The 16,599-nt window shown below is 34.8% G+C and overlaps 1 protein-coding gene across 1 annotated transcript; it reads left to right on the top strand.

Annotated features, from left to right (window-relative positions):
- The first annotated feature begins 11,726 nt into the window (after nt 1-11,726).
- LOC124358421 lies at nt 11,727-14,197 on the top strand. Its single transcript, XM_046810719.1, has 3 exons — nt 11,727-12,041; nt 12,469-13,135; nt 13,326-14,197. The coding sequence occupies exons 1-3, from the start codon at nt 11,727-11,729 to the stop codon at nt 14,195-14,197; spliced, it is 1,854 nt and encodes a 617-aa protein (XP_046666675.1).
- The last annotated feature ends 2,402 nt before the right edge of the window (nt 14,198-16,599 follow it).

Raw genomic sequence — 16,599 nt, 5'->3', positions numbered from 1 at the left:
AATTTATCCTATAATTAAATGTTTTCCTTTTGTGCACACACTTTATCCAGATAACAACAGTAGTAAAAGTTTAGAAAAAAATAAGCTTTTAACTGTAAATTAGTTAGCAATAATTAAATATTCAAATGTTTTATCAGTAATGTAATTCAGATATCATAGATTAAATTAATATCGTACATTTTCCATACATTTAAATACTGTTTTAAAAGCAATCTTAGTTGTTTTTGACAAAGGTTTATTCCTATAACTGCATATTTATATATTTTATTGATCGGGGTAACAAGCAAACTTAACTATAGTACAAGAACTACCATACTGGAAGAAAATTATAATTGCCGAAAATATGTGTTTTATGACCAAAGGAGCTTAAAGACTTGTGTATGGATCTATTTTCTTCATCTAAGCAAGGCAAACACAACCATGGCGTCGGAAATAAAATTAATTCAAATCAGAATTTCTCATACGCGCGCATAACCAAAAATAATAACCTTTTACGGGATTTGTCTAAACATCTAAAGCTCTAAACTACAAATGCAGTAATAATACGTGCCTAATATATGTCTACTTCAGATTAAAAACTACAGGAAGCGCCATCGTTTATTGGAATAAATCACAAGCATAAAACATAGGTACTTTAACTTTAGGATTCCATCATAATTGACTAAAATAGCTCGTTACTTCAAAAGACTTAAATTGTTCAAAAATCTCACAGACTAGTGAAGAAAAATCGAGCCTGTAAATAATATACTAGGCTGTCTCTAATTATCGAGTAGTGAATTTTTAAACAATTTTATTAAGAAATAATAGAGGACGAAACAGTATCTTTTAATATTTTGCATTTTTTAATATCTGCCTTTTACAGATTTCGCCAATAGTGGGGTTTCAATCACAATACTAAATTATGTGTTAGTAGATATTACAAATTGATATTAATTTATATTTGAGAAGGATCCAACATCGATATCACAAATGCTTACTCATGGTGACACAATTTAATTAACGCATGTTTAGGTATCAGCCGATGAACTCACTCACTCCATTACCTGATTTTGAACAGAAAAAAATTATTAAATAACTCATAAACCAAAAAATTACTAGCTTAATCATACATTTGATATAATAACAAGCGTTCATTCTACTCTTATAATGCAATACGTGAAAATAAAATAATTGGCATAGGGAGGTCTAATGTATTTTTCTCCATTATTTGATGAGAAACATGAGTCGCTTTAATAAGCAGAAACTGTGACATGAACCAAAAGAGCAACGACAGCTTTAATGGTCTCACATTGGCGGTAATGATATAAAAATGTCACCTTGCCTAAAACCTGATATTGTGCTTAAAAGTCAGATTGAATTGTAGGATATTACGGTGCCATTTGTGACATTAATTTAAGGAAAAATAATACGTTCCTGTATTGATATAAGCAAAAAGTTTATGGAAAAATCCGTTTGAATGTTTTAAAATCTGTTAATTTGTTATTTTTTTAAATAAGAAGTAAAATACTTCTTTTACTTTTAATAGGCCAGAAGTATGAATAAATAAGTATGCAACCACAGTTTTGGTTAAAAAATTTCCAATAGTAAATATGTTTCATGTATATTTTTTAATTTAAAGAGATTAGTAGTACAAGTAAGAATATATGGGTTCTATGGACAAAATATAGTTATGTAATAAAATGACAAGACTAGTTATAAAACTTTGTCGGTCCTCGTGTTGCAGTCAGTAGAAGACACAAACGAGAACTTGTCAAAACTAAATAAGGAAGTTTAAATTAAGTCACCTTTAGATTCAGAGGCACGTCTTCCTCTAAAATGGCAACTTCTTGAAACGTGTTTCACTTGTTATAATTTTTAAGTTCTAAATTTACTTTTATCCGTGAAGAACATAAGGATAATTTTTTAATACTCAACAAAAAATATAAATTACTCTCTTTGATATTTACATAATATTGACAGGCAAATATACTCCAGAGAGGTTTTTTGTACTTCATCAAATTAATCTTTTTTAAATATAATGTAATACATTAACCTTTACAGTATCGTAAAAATGTATAAACTATAAAGTATATCTCTATAGTAGCATATAAGTTTGCACTCAAGGGTTTTGTCACTTATGACAAGAAGCTGAGAAATTATCTCATTTAAAATAGTCAAAAAAGAACCCTTGCGTTTGATGCAGAGTAAGGAGGTTTTCAAGATTGGTAAGGTTGGTGGGCGAGTCTTGATCCCGGGATGAGTAGGGATGGCGGGCTCTAATCTCTATTAGGTCAGTTCCACCCGTCAAATAGGGTAGAGAAGAGTACCACAGCATGTTTAGGCTATTAACAGAAATTATAAATAAGGAAGCTCTACCCTCTCATATCCATCCTCTGCAGTAAACTAGACCTTATCTATTAACATTGTTATCCTAATAAGCTCGTCATTTACGGGAAAGTAGAAGTTTTATCACCCGACATCCATGAAGGTACTAAGAAGTACATAATAATTTACGGGAATACAAATTTTGTTACACATCGTAAAAACTAAAGTTTCTCAATACCTGCAACATGTTATTCGAAGCACACACAACGACTACTAAGTTAAACTTTGCATATCTACTGTCCGATATTACACTTTACTAACCTAAGTGAAGAGTATGGATCATTAAGCCGGGAAAGTCTTGCTTCGAGGGGTATATTGAACATATAAATTTAAAATGGATCTAAATCTGTATAGTTGTATCATGTACTTTTACGGTATCCAGGGAGAAATATGCCTGTTGGCACTGATAAAAAAACGAAATAGATTATTAAGTAACCTACTTACAAAGTGCAGTTTAATAAAAATTTTTGTTGCATACTTCAGGAAAGTAAAAATAAATAGCAACATTTTATAAATAATTCAATTAAATCATTAGTTTTTTTAACTTTATTAATAATTGTTTCGTCAAAATGTATATAATTTACTAACGTTAGAATTGTTACGGTAATATTTTAGCCACATAGGTATATGCAGAAAATCAATTTATAAGAAGATTTTTTATAGTTCTAACAAATTGTAAGTTTAACACCAAATCGAGATTTTTTATTGCCATGGTCTACTTTTGTTTTACCTAATACCACTAGTTTTTTTGTAAGCTAAAACATTTGGTGAAAACATTTGACGTAGTATCTTTGGTTTTAATATTTACACATAATAAATTAAATAGCACCACTTTACCCAGTTTTAAGCTGAAGTCGACTAAGGGGAAGCTTTTTATGGGTTTTGCATAGTCTATTTAAAGAAAATGTCATATATTTGTACAAATACTCTACGATCCCAAACCAAAACTGATTAAAAGGGTTTCAAAACCACATATAAACATATAATCACCCAATTTCGTGTATATACATAAATTTTGGCCGTTTGTCTAATGATTAAACCTTAATCACCTTTGGACTCAAAACTTCGTTTAAAGCCAGAATCACTACAGTGTAAATTTTATTCTCTGGCTAACCCTTATCTCGGAATTGAAACTATTAAATAAATTTTCATATTTCTAAATGTCTTGCATGCGAACTGAAATTGGTGATAAGCTAGAATGTTTCCAAATTTAAAATTGTTATATTCCTTATAGTACAGGTATAGTGTTATAGTATGAAGTGGGCTTCAATTGTTATACTCAAAGCAAGTCAGAACGACAGAGGGTTTAAAGATAAAGGTGTTTAGAATATCTTAAGAACACTTAAATTCCTTTTATTTCAACTAGAAAATATTTCCAGGAAGAGTAAGATTACCAAGGGTTAAAAGGATAAGAGCTTCTTTCCTTGAAGAAGTAGAGTCAATTATAAATTATGTAGACCAGGCGGTTCGTCAAAGGTTTAGTTTTCAAGATGGTTAACGCGGGGAAATAACCCTTAACAAAGGAATAAATCTGCAGGAGGTAAAATTATATCAAAATTCTAAGGTAATTTTATATTGGATATGAGCTAGTTAAAAAGGAACCCCTTAATAAAGACATAAAAAGAATATAACAAAGTCTATAATCAACAACTCTGAGTCGAGTCTGTGTATAAGGGTAGTATCAAATAGAGTTTGTATCTTCATATTTTATACAGAACACATTTCATTGTCAAAAACAGTGTTTAGTTTAAGTAATTAGATAAGGTGATTGAATACACAGTTTAAAGGGTTTTTTCTTAACTTTCCATAACTTATATTTGATCTACCTTGACAAAATATCATACCATATATCCCTTGGATTTAAGTAATAAACCTTACAAGAACCACAGGGTTAGTCCTGTGTTACCCTCAAGGAAAAAGCCCCGGCAAGTCATAGTAATAAAACTATTAAAGAGGTTATACAAAATATGTGAAATATATAAATTTGTTCAACAGCCATGCGGTTTTAAAGTTACTAGTTAATTTTAATTATCAGAGAAATGTATTATAGGAACAGGAATGCTCTAATGGTACTAGCGTAGGGAAAACAAAATTTCTTTGACTAGGGCTATGGTCATGAAAGTAAATCTGGATATAAAGTGGCACATGCAACGATCAGAAAGCTCTGAAGGTTTAATAGTAATGCCACGGCTATAAGATGAGGTTATCCCTTGTACTATTCCTGTAATACAATAAATGCATGGAAAATATGGTCAGAAACGAGACAAGGATACCCTTCAAGACCTGCAGCTAGTTCTTTGTACAAAATAATGGGTCAGACTCCTATATCTAAGAAAGGACGATATAAGAATGGCACTCTGAAACTCATTCTCTGAAAGATCTAGAGAAGATGAGTTAAGACAGACTGATGGATGCCCGTAATTTGTATAAAATCAAGAAACAGTGCAAAGATTTGACTGAATTTTCCTGTAATTTTTAAAACAAGGAAAAGGAAGCAAGGTAGGTTTTATTATGAGCTGAAAGAAAATCAGAGAATGTGAACCAAAAAATCTGAAAGTTTTTGATAGAAACCTTAGCCTTATAAGATAAAGGAAGTCTGAAATGTTCTTTCTTGGCTAATTACAGTATACTAGACTCAGAGCAGTTGGTTGGCCCTAAAACTTGTTTACTCAAACTGCAAAAACAATACAGGTAATTAAAACGCTATGAAGCAAGTTTATTATTATCTTTTACATGGTAATCATAACAGTAATGGAGGTAATTTATAGCAAACATACAACAGAGTGGCATAATAAACAACTGAAATTTTACAATACCACCACTATAAATGACGTAGGTGAAAAACCTCTGACCTCTATACAATTTTAATAGAGCTATGCATTCGAACATACATTCTGATGGACTGACCTTAATAAAGAAACTTTTTCCATCAATATATAATTTGTTCCTCTTATTTTGTCACAGTTCTAATTATATAATTATATAACTTCGTTCACTTAAGGATGTTAGACCTGTTAAGCCTTTGTTTAAAAATGTATTTATATCTCTAGGTTGAGTTTTAAAATAAGTAAACAATCGTTATTATTAACTTAAAGAACACTATAAACATAAAATCCATAATTTCCTATATTTATTTAAAATAGTCGGTTTGATATATAAGTTATGAAGAAGCAACATACAAAGAAGAAGGCTTACATTACAAAAACTGCTTTAGTGATGGTTAAATTTTTATATTGAAAAAGAATAGTTAAAAAACTCAGCAGTAATTTTCAATATATTTATTGATTATTACTTCAAACTTGTTATGTATCTATTGTGAATCCTTATTCCTTATCTGGTATATTTTATGTCAGTTTCCTCATAATAAATGTATATACAAAGCACATTTATACTTATAAAATGTTATTTCGCACATATCCTAAGGAATTGTTCAGGTATAATTTATTGACTAAGAAAATTTAATCATTATAAAGGTAATGCCATAAATTATTTAACTTCATTAATTAGTAAAGTATGTTCAGACAAATGTTAACCAAACTAATGCAGATGTATATTGTTTGTCGCAAACATAAAAATGAAAGTATTTTATGTAACTTTAGTCCAATAATTTCATATAATAATGTTATATAAACTTAAAATATTGCAATAACATTATTTATGTATACAAATTTTCAAAATGGGATGATAATCAATAAACTTTGGAAAACAGAAGATCAGAAAATACATAGAAATACTTTCGTTTACATAATGGTACAGTTTGGTATTTACTTATTCCTGATCTTTCATCATCACAGCAGTTTATCCAATTACTAATCTGGATAGACTACATAACACTACTTGACACAGTTCAAGATTCAAAAAGACATTTTTAGTTAATGTCTCAAAGAGTACTTGTTAATGTTATCAATTATATGTTATTTTGTACGGAGCAGAACATTGCAATTTAATATTTTATTCTAATATAATGATGTTTACTAATAATTTTAACAAGTAGTGTTTAACCCTTTTTTCAGCCTAAAGCACAATTCCTTAAGCAGTGTATACAGCTTTTAAATAAAATAATTGTATATGATAGCAAATGGAAACAGCAAATAAATAGTTAAAACTTAAGAGGAATTTTTATATAATGCAAGACATTTGTATTTCCACAACAGCAATTATTTCAGGGTTTGGATACGCTAAACACAGGACCAGCAGTGCATCTACATTGTTACCATATCCTCTAACTGTATTCGTACCCAAGGTAATTACACTGCTACTGGCCTGGGTAGTGACTATTATGGGTTCAACGATCTGTTTTATTGTTTAGCTTTACCGAGTTGTCTCTTGTAATAGCCTCTTGTTTTGTAATGTAACCTACATCTGAATTAATTATAATTTAGATAAAATTCGTGTTTTATTTACTGAATGTTGTACAATGTACAGTCCAAAGTCTGAAAATAATTTTTTTGGACTATTATAAAAAAAAAAATTGAAAAAAAAAACAAGAATTAAGATCTAATTCAGATTCAGAAGTTTGTAAACGTAGTTAGTACTTGTAAAATCACGATTTTATTAATCTGTCCATTAAAGTGACGTGAGCAAATTTACACACACTACGCAGATATTGACATTTATTCGATGCCAATACAATATTTAGGGATGTGGCCACCACACTTGTAGGTTATTAGTGTTCATACGCAATGGGGTGAACTATATTGTTAAAAAAGGAAAGTGATTTGCTTTTTCTAATGGTTATTAAACCCATTGATGTCAAACTAAAGCGCATGACAAATGTTACATACAGATCTTAATAAAGAGAATAATAAAAAAAAACAATTACGTCTGATGAAGCCAGAGTCTTTTTTAAAGCTTGCTTTAGATTTTTTGAAAGAACATTTAATTGATCAATAATAGTACATCGTATTAAAAAATCCTCAATTTCTTGTGATAGGGACATTTATACTATATGACTTCAAATCAAATCAAATCAAATCAGCTTTATTGCAGCGACAATATTACACTGTATAGCAAACGTCACAAATTTTAATCTAAAATTTTTTACATTCATGCCACAAAATTCTCATTTACACATACAATTTTACACTTATGCACCTTTCATCCTTCGCCAATATATCCCACTTTAAACAGCAGAATCAGTCATGTAATTGGGCGGTCTCCCAGTTAAATGCCAAAAACTCCCCTGCATTATAAAATGCTTGTGACACCAAGAGATGTTTAAGGCGCCTTTTGAACGCCTTGGGCGTTGGGGAATTTTTTATTGAATTTGGCAGTCTGTTAATAAAATTAATACTTGCCTGCGAGGGCAGGTGTTCAAAAACCACTGTTCTGTGGCTTGCAGTTCGTAGTAATTCTCTACCTCGTGTCTCATGCGTATGTATGTCCCGGCCTCTGGTTAAGGCACACTTATACATACAAAACAAAGTGGTTTCTAAAATGTACAGACACGGGAGAGTTAACAGCTGTAATTCCTTAAAAGCTTGCCTGCACGACTCTCTGAATTTTATTTTTGCAATTATTCGAATAGCTTTTTTTTGGAGTTTGAATGCTCTCTGAAACTGAGAGCTTGCGCACGCTCCCCACAGGACCACTCCGTAAGACAAATGGGGGTAAATTAAGCCATAATACGCCGTTATCAGTACCTGACTTGGGCAGTATTTTGCTAAGGATCTCAAGACATAAATGCCTGAGGAAATTTTTGCGCAAACATGATTGATGTGTTCATTCCAAGTCAATCCTCGATCAAGGTGTATTCCTAGGAATTTTGAAGAGAGACTTAATTTAATGGACACACATGGTGCAATGATACAATATTGTTAGTAAATTGTTTAATTATAAATAAAAGTATATATGTTGTGCATGATATGAACATATATTTTTCCTTATAAATGTGGATATTTTATTTTCTGCTTCCATAATTACTATGTGTTTAATAAAGTTATGTTAACTAGCTGCGCCGCTTAGGAAAGCACCCGAGGTTCTACAATGAAATTTTTAATACAATTGGACACATTTTACTCATCACACAGTATAAAAATACCTCACTGCAAAGAATGTATAATATTTTTTCAGAATGCAGGTCTGTATGTGCTAAAGAGGACGAACTCTTATCATCTTGACATTGAATTTAATGTCTCAATGCTTAAAAAACCCTAGCCGTACAAAAGGGATAAAGTTTATTTACGTAAAGAAAACGGCGAATAGATTTTGTGTGTGTTTTATTTCAACGGACACGAAGGAAGTCAAAACTGTAATTAATATTCTTACTACAAGTACTTTACTAATAGTGGCAATTTATTGCCTATTTTTCGTACTGACCTACTATCATAATTAGTTTTAAATTTCTTTCCATTGCAACTGTACCTACCTTAAGCACTTAAAGCCTTATGAACTATGTGCATTTCCCCCTGCTTTTTAGGTATATAAGAGCGTTGGTAGCACTGGCTGCTACTGAAATTTGGTGTTTATTTGGTCTCGTTATTTTATTGGGTTTTTAAACTGTTCGTACTAGCTGTACAGTGTTTTGGCCATTGGCAACGCTATTTACGGGTACTGACGTTCAACCGGTTGTATCTCGCTCTGTGAAGCACGAACTGTAAGTAAATTAATGTGCTGTGCTAACCTGCTGTGGAGATCGACCTCGTGTTGAGGTTCTGATATCTGGGACTGACGGACAAGCTCCGACGTCACAGATCTGCAGGCTGCCAATCTGTCCGGTTGAGCCATAAATTTACCTGTTTGGGTTGCGGGTACTGACTCTGAAGGCGCTTGCCGTTTTCGGCGAACACCAGATCGTCGTTGCCGCTTTTCGCCTGCAATTCTCCTGCTGCTATTTGCACTACACACAAGTCACAGCGGTATCACTGGAGCTGCAGGCGCCGCGCGATATCTGCAACTGCTGCTGCCCGCTACAGAGGTGGACTGCAACTGGCTCATCGGGATTGTTTCATCGCTTCGACTGCTTATGGAGATTTCGGCTCTGGACTTTTTATTATGCTGTTGTATATGTTGTAATATAATTAATGTACTTGTAAATAATTTCCTGTCCTGTTCTGTGTATATAAGATTGTTAAATTAAATACTGTTTTTATTCGTATTATAGTATCACAATGGTAATGACAAGAAGTCAGTATCAATGCAATGCCCTACATGATGATAGCATGGAAGGGTTGATTATAAATCTTAGTTCCCAAATTAATTCTTTGACAGCAAATTATCCTGATCTAGACTTAAATGATCTGGTATCTACTATTGGGCTGCTAATGCAAAGGACTGATCATCTAAATTCAGAAATTGTTTCTCAGCGTGAAGTGTTAGAATCTTCTCATTGTGAAATACAGTCATTAAAGACAAAACTTGAAATTCAACAGGAACTAACGGCTAAAGAAATAAATAATTCATTCAAAATTCAGGATGAAGTGGATGAAGAAGTTGTTAGTTTTAAAAATAAAATAAGTAACTTGGAAAAAAGGCTTCAAGATTATGTAACTCAATGTCGAGACGCTGAATCAGCAACGAATTTAGCTTTAAGTGATTTAAAAAATGCAAGAGAAAGAAATTTTCAGCTGTCAGAAAAAAACATTAACTTAAGTAATGCCGTAGCTCTTGCAAATAGTAAAATTGTTGTTCTTAGTGATAAGGTAGCATGTTTGGAGAGCAATACAGAAACATCGTGGAACAGGAACTTGTGGACTGATGACAACACCTTAAACTCATATTTCGATGCTATGTCATCAAGTGTAACAAATAAGGATGAGATAATATTTTTAGGACCCTCTCAAACACATCTGTTAAAACTCTGCGATCCAGTGGATGCTCCTGCCATCTTTGAACAAATTTGCCCTCCCATGTTAAAGTTTGCATTTTGTTGTTTGAGTAACTCTGTAAGCCCAAATCAGGACTCTGGTTCTCATTGGAGCCTGTTATTTTGTGACCTGGAGGAATGTAAAGCTTTCCATTTTGACTCGCTAGCAGGCTCAAATGCTCTTTCTGCTCAAACGATGGCCAAAGTGTTCAATATTGGTAAAGACAAAGTTCTAGAAATGCCATGTTTCCAACAGAGCAACTCATTTGAGTGTGGACTTAACGTTTTAGTTAATGCTAAGCAGATTTTACAATTTTATTGCCTAGACAACTCACATTTATGTAAATTTGAAGAGTGGTGGGGGTTACGCAGGCACACTCGTCTGACCTGCCCTGAAAATGAATCAGTTCCTAGTGTTCCTTCTGAACAAATGAGTGACTCAAAAAAATTTGTCAAGAACTCACAAAACAAGTTTCAGGAAAAAAAAAGTTAGTGAAAATTGGACCTCTGTTAGGTCTAAGAAACGCGGTAAAAGGCGGGTGTGGTTGGGTACTCCGAATGTAGTTTGTAGGAATAGGTTTCAAGTACTTAGTACAACTGTGAACAATACCGTTACGGAACCATCTTTCGGAAAAAATGAAAATGTGCAAGCATGTGAAGTGTCTGACTTGCAGAACAACTCTAATCTAAGAAAGCGTAAGACTAGAAATAGAAAACATTTGACACGCTTAAATGCTGGGGCCGCTGGCTGCTCCTGGGGTGTTCGTGACAGCATGGGTACTGAAGTTGGCAGTAAGAAAGAGAAATGTAACGCTACAGATATTGTTACCCCACTAGAAACTAATAATGTCGTGACTACTGACCAGTTAAGTTTAAAGAATGTTCTAGTTGTGGGTGACTCAATGATCCGTCATGTAGGACCTGGTTTGTTAGAGAAAGGAGCCTTTCTGGAATGTTATCCAGGCGCTCGAATCCGTGACTTAAAGAGAGTATTGTTAAGCTATGTTAGCTACAGTCTTGATATAATTCATATCCATGTTGGCACGAACGACCTGGGATGGGGTTACAGGGGAGGTCCAGGATACAACGGTGGCCATGGTAAGCGCGAGGCCCTCCATGACATGGCTGATTTGCTGTTTACTGCAAAAACTCATTTTCCAAATTCCAAAATATATGTAAACAGCATAATAATTCGCTCTGACATTGGTTATAAAGCTCTCTACGATTTCAACACACAACTTGATCTGATGTGTAACAATTTTGGGGTCATGTTCGTGGAGGCCAACTGTTGGGTGGCGCGGAGACATCTCGCCCGCGATGGGTGGCATCTCAATCGAAAGGGTGTGGCGCGTCTGGCTTCCTTGTTTGGAGCGGTGATCCCGGCGGCACTGCGTTTGATGGGGAGGTCGGCGGCTACGACTTCCCAGGTGGATCCTCTGACCCTGGGGTTGGATCCGGAACTGAGCCCTCTACCATCCCAGGAGGGAGGTTTGGGACCGGCTTCCCCAGGGGTGTCGGGAAACGGACTGGTGAGAACCTGTGTGTTGCGCATTTGAATATGCGCTCACTTAATACGGGTTTTGATGAGATGTCTGCACTGACAACTGATTTCGGTTTTGATATTTTCGGCGTCACAGAGTCTTGGCTTAGTCCAAGTACCCCCTCTGACCATTACGAGATACCTGGTTACACTCTCCTGAGAGCTGACCGAGCAGTTGGCACTGGAGGTGGCGTCGCTCTCTACATTAAACAGGGGATGGTCTTTGAGCGGATCCAAATAACGAGTGTTGATCCAGGCATAGAACTGATTTCCTTGATACTCAAGATTAGAGGGGTTAAACTCTGTGTAGCCGTAGTGTACAGACCACCGCATGTGAGCTACACTTTTCTCGGCTCTTTGTTTCAGACACTTTTTGTAGACATTGCAATTGAGGTTGACTCAGTTGTATGCTTAGGAGACCTCAATATAGATTTGTTGTCAAATTCCTGCCATGAAACCAAATATCTCCGTCGCCTCCTAAAACTCTATAACAGCGTGCAACACATAACAGAACCGACACGAGTAACTGCCAGATCTGCTACGTTGATTGATCACATAATAACTAATAAAGCAATGCAGTTAGAGAGGTGTGACGTTATTGATGCTACAACAATAACGGATTACAGAAAAATGAACATCACTGATCATAAACTCATTTACTGTACATTGAAACTGAAGAGAGAGAAATGTATCGCCAGATTTGTGACATACAGAGATTTTTTCAAAGTTTAATATAACTGACGCAATTGCAATGCTACAGAATGTTAAATGGGAAGCAGCCAAAGATATGAATAATACGGAGGACATAAACGCTTTTGTAACCTCCAAGATCATAGATATTTATGATGCACAGGCACCTCTTGTTACAAAAAGAGTGACAAAGAAAAAAGCCCCCTGGAGAAATGAGGAAGTGATCATGTTAACAAAATTGAAGAATAAACTAAGGAGCAAATTTGCAAAGAGTAGGCAGGAGTTTGAGTGGACGGAGTATAAAAAAGCGAGAAATAGATTGAATGGGGCTATAAGAAACGCAAAAAAGAACTTCTTCGCAGATAAACTGGCAGACTGTAAGGATCCAAGAGCTTTTTGGAGGTGTCTGAAGCAAAGCGATATTGTTGGTAAAAAGAATAATAATCTCCCCCCAAAAGCATTTAAGGTCAGTGAAATGAATGAGTACTTTGTAAATATGGGATCATTCTATCAAGTGAACGAAGATCTGATAAGTTCATACAACCAAGAGATATACAATGGCGAAAAAAAGAGTTTTGAATTCAAAGAAGTATCAGAGTATGAAGTAAGATCGGTAATAAATGAAATAACCTCTAGAGCCGTTGGAGTGGACAAGTTAAGCATTGCAATGATAAAAGCCGTCAGTCCATATGCCATCGAAGCTATAACTCACTTAATGAATACGTCATTGAAAAAAGGTGAGTTCCCACAGTCATGGAAAAAAAGTATAGTTCATCCATTGTCTAAAAAACATAATCCCTCAAATGTCAGTGAACTAAGACCAATTTCAGTCTTGCCAGCAATGTCCAAGGTACTCGAAAAAATTAGCAATTCGCCAGATTGTTGAATACCTTAATTATGAAAATTTGCTTCCAAAATTGCAATCAGGGTTCAGAAAGAACCACAGCACTTGCACTGCATTGCTGAATATGTTTGCAGATGTTTTTGGGTCGAGGGACGCCGGCAGGTGTAGCTCTATAATCATGCTTGATTATTCGCAGGCATTTGATTCCATAAGCCATAGTTTGCTCCTTGCGAAATTGAAGCACTTCGGCTTCCATGAGAGTGCAATTGTCTGGTTCAAGTCTTACTTGGAAAAAAGACTGCAGGTGACGAAGCTGGGTACCGATATCTCACCTCCCCTTGAGAAATTAAGGGGAGTGCCGCAGGGGAGCTGTCTGGGGCCCATTTTGTTCACCCTTTACACTGCAGATCTGTCCAACTGTGTAAGTCACTGCAAGGTGCATGCCTATGCTGATGACTGTCAATTGCATTTTTCTTATGAGTCAGATTCCATTAACCAAGTTTTCGCAGGGGTAAACTCTGATCTGGAGAGAATAGATGATTGGTCACGGAAGCATGGTCTCAAGTTGAACGCTGAAAAATGCATGATTCTTCATATTGCCCCGCCAACTGTCTGTCAAAAAATCCTGCTTGGAGATATGCACGTTAAACTTGGTGACAAAATGTTGATGGTGAGTGATACTGTCAAGACTTTGGGAGTGGTGCTTGACAGGGGCCTCACATTCTCAGATCACATCACTCATGTTTCCCAGTTGGCTTTAGGAAGGCTGCGAGGTCTGTACAGGTACCGATCAATACTGCCAGAATCTGCTAAGCTGCAGCTGGTCCAGTCATTAGTTTTGTCAGTGCTCTATTACTGTTTTCCTGCATACGGGCAACAGCATTACCAGGGAGGAAATGTCCCGATTGCAGAGGCTGCAGAACACCGCAGTGCGCTTCGTTTACAACATTCGTAGACGGGAGCGTATATCTGCCTATCGTGAGGCTGCCGGTCTTTTGCCAACTGATGCCGTGTGTAGGATGCAGACTTGCAACCTCATCCACCGGGTCTTGGTACAGCAGGAGCCTCAGTACCTGGTGGAAAGACTCGTTGCTCGTGGGGGGGTGGCTCTGCGAAGCACCCGGCAGGATGCGCTACTCCATTTTCCAAAGGTCAGACTAGAGGTGGGTAGAAAAGGGTTTTCTTATTTTGGCCCTACTCTTTATAATGACCTCCCTTGGGACCTCAAACAAATGGGCATCCTAGCATTTAAGTCTAGAGTAAAATCTCATTTTATGAATACGTCTTAATTATATTTTTTGTTACCATTTATGTGCACCATGAAAATAATGTGTAGTTTTTAATTTTAAGTTTGACTTGAGTTACTCTGTAAAACAGTTGTACACTGAGAGACGCTTGAAATAAAGGCATTTTTATTTATTTATTTATTATATTGTGTTGTCCATCATAATAATAATAGCCTATAATAAATATTATTATCAATGTCTTGCAAATGTAGCACATTACACATTTTTAATATAAAAGTATTACCATAAGAGCAATTGAATTTTAAAATAGTCAAATTATTTTAAATATAATCTAAGAAATAAAACACCTTTCTTTCCTAACGTAGGATTTTTTATGTACCCATTTTTTGGTGACATGTTCGTAAACTACCTAAAATCGTTCAATCTCTTTCAATCGCTTACTACTTGGTTACTATTTTTTATGTACACAATGAGTAGCTTTTAATTTATTAAATTTAAATGAAATATGACCTTTGAAGGTACATTCCTTTTGTATTTATTACCCGTTAATTATTCAACTTTAGGCTTTTTGAGTTTTAATTTAGAGTGTATCCAATATTTGAGGAAGGTTATGAAGCTCTCAATATAAGATTTAGTTAAAGAGCAATAAAATGTAATTTGCTTATACGCAATAAGCTTTGCCTTTTAAAAGATATGAATATGTATTTTGAAAGCTTTTAAAATTATATACAAGAATATCGTGAAAATACAAGCAGTGACATAAAATGTAATAGTCCACGAAATAACTGTCCCTTTCTATATAGCTCTACAAAAATACCATGTTCATGCTAGAATCATGGATTTAATCAATATTAAAAAATGTCGGAAGATTAATTTCAGTAAAAGACGATAATGTATAATCTATAGTTTACATATTTTATATATGATAAGTAATTTAAGTTTTTAATACTTTCAAAACTCGTGTTTGTAATATGTAATAGAGCTGTGATATGAGATCACTTAGCTTCTAGAATCTCTCAGTCACTGTCAGCTACAGGCCCGGAAGTTAGCTCAGTTCCTGGGAACTAACTTCATAACATTCATTTTTTCATAACAACAATTTAACAAAAGCCGAGATTAAATTGTTACTTCAAATAGCTACCGTTTGAAACATTTATGTGGATTCCTTCCTACGCATCATTACCATAAATGAATGCCCTAGACAAATGGGCGATTATCTCAAAAGTTTTAGAGAAGAATGAGTAAGGATACTTCTAGCACTAAACGAGATATAAGGTTAGTTTACATCGTAAAACATGACTTTAAAGCATAACTTTCATAAAAATACTACATTCATTAGAGTTCTTTACTGATATTTTTGATGAATTAGAATCCAAGAGTACTGTTATAAATATTCCAGAATAAAATTACGGTAAATACAAAATTAGGGCTTTAGAATGTGTATGATAAAAATGATAAATTGTTTGAACGTCTAGAACTCAAATCCCGTCAGCTCTAAAATGCGAACAAAGTAGTGGTCCCTACCTGCAACAAGCCCTATATAAAGTGAAAGAGATCTACATATAATCTAATATATATACAGCCGCATGTGAAACTGACTCACTCACTCACTCACTCACTCACTGACAGATCATACTAATTCTAACATAGTTCTAGAAGTGCTAGAAAATTGAAATTTTGCACGCAGGTACCTTTTACCGTGAAACCACCGGGAAAAGTCTGAAAACCGGGAATTTTTACTTTTAAACCCCTCAAAAAAATTCTTAAAAAATCGGGCATTTTTTACGCCTGCAGGCCTTTTTTGTAAGACCGATAGCGGGCGAACCGTTGGAGCTAGCTCGGATCTGACGAAAAATTCATGGTCAGGAATGAAGTGAACTACAAAACAGGTCCAGTGACTTTTTTTCCTATCTCTTGTGGTTAAGCGACAAAACGCGAGAATATTTGACATTCCAGAGATTTTTTCGCTTACAATAATGTTTCGAACCCGATAGCGGCAGAACCGTTGGTCGTAGCTCAAATCTGATTGACCCATCAAATTAGCAAATTGCGCCTTCTACAGAAAAGGTCCAGTGACTTTTTGCCCTATCTCCATTGGTTTGGTGGCCGA

Source organism: Homalodisca vitripennis, chromosome 3 (assembly GCF_021130785.1).
Source record: "Homalodisca vitripennis isolate AUS2020 chromosome 3, UT_GWSS_2.1, whole genome shotgun sequence".
NCBI lineage: Eukaryota > Metazoa > Arthropoda > Insecta > Hemiptera > Cicadellidae > Homalodisca > Homalodisca vitripennis.
The sequence above is the reverse complement of the archived record's forward strand: the minus strand, read 5'-3'. Positions and strand labels throughout refer to the sequence as shown.

Bases quoted from the DNA above. Each gene is read 5' to 3' on its own strand.
- LOC124358421 (XM_046810719.1), top strand. From the start codon at position 11,727: ATGCGCTCACTTAATACGGGTTTTGATGAGATGTCTGCACTGACAACT. The intron at 12,042-12,468 runs GTGAGCTACACT...GCAATGCTACAG, and splicing joins TAGTGTACAGACCACCGCAT to AATGTTAAATGGGAAGCAGC. The intron at 13,136-13,325 runs GTGAGTTCCCAC...AATTGCAATCAG, and splicing joins GAATACGTCATTGAAAAAAG to GGTTCAGAAAGAACCACAGC.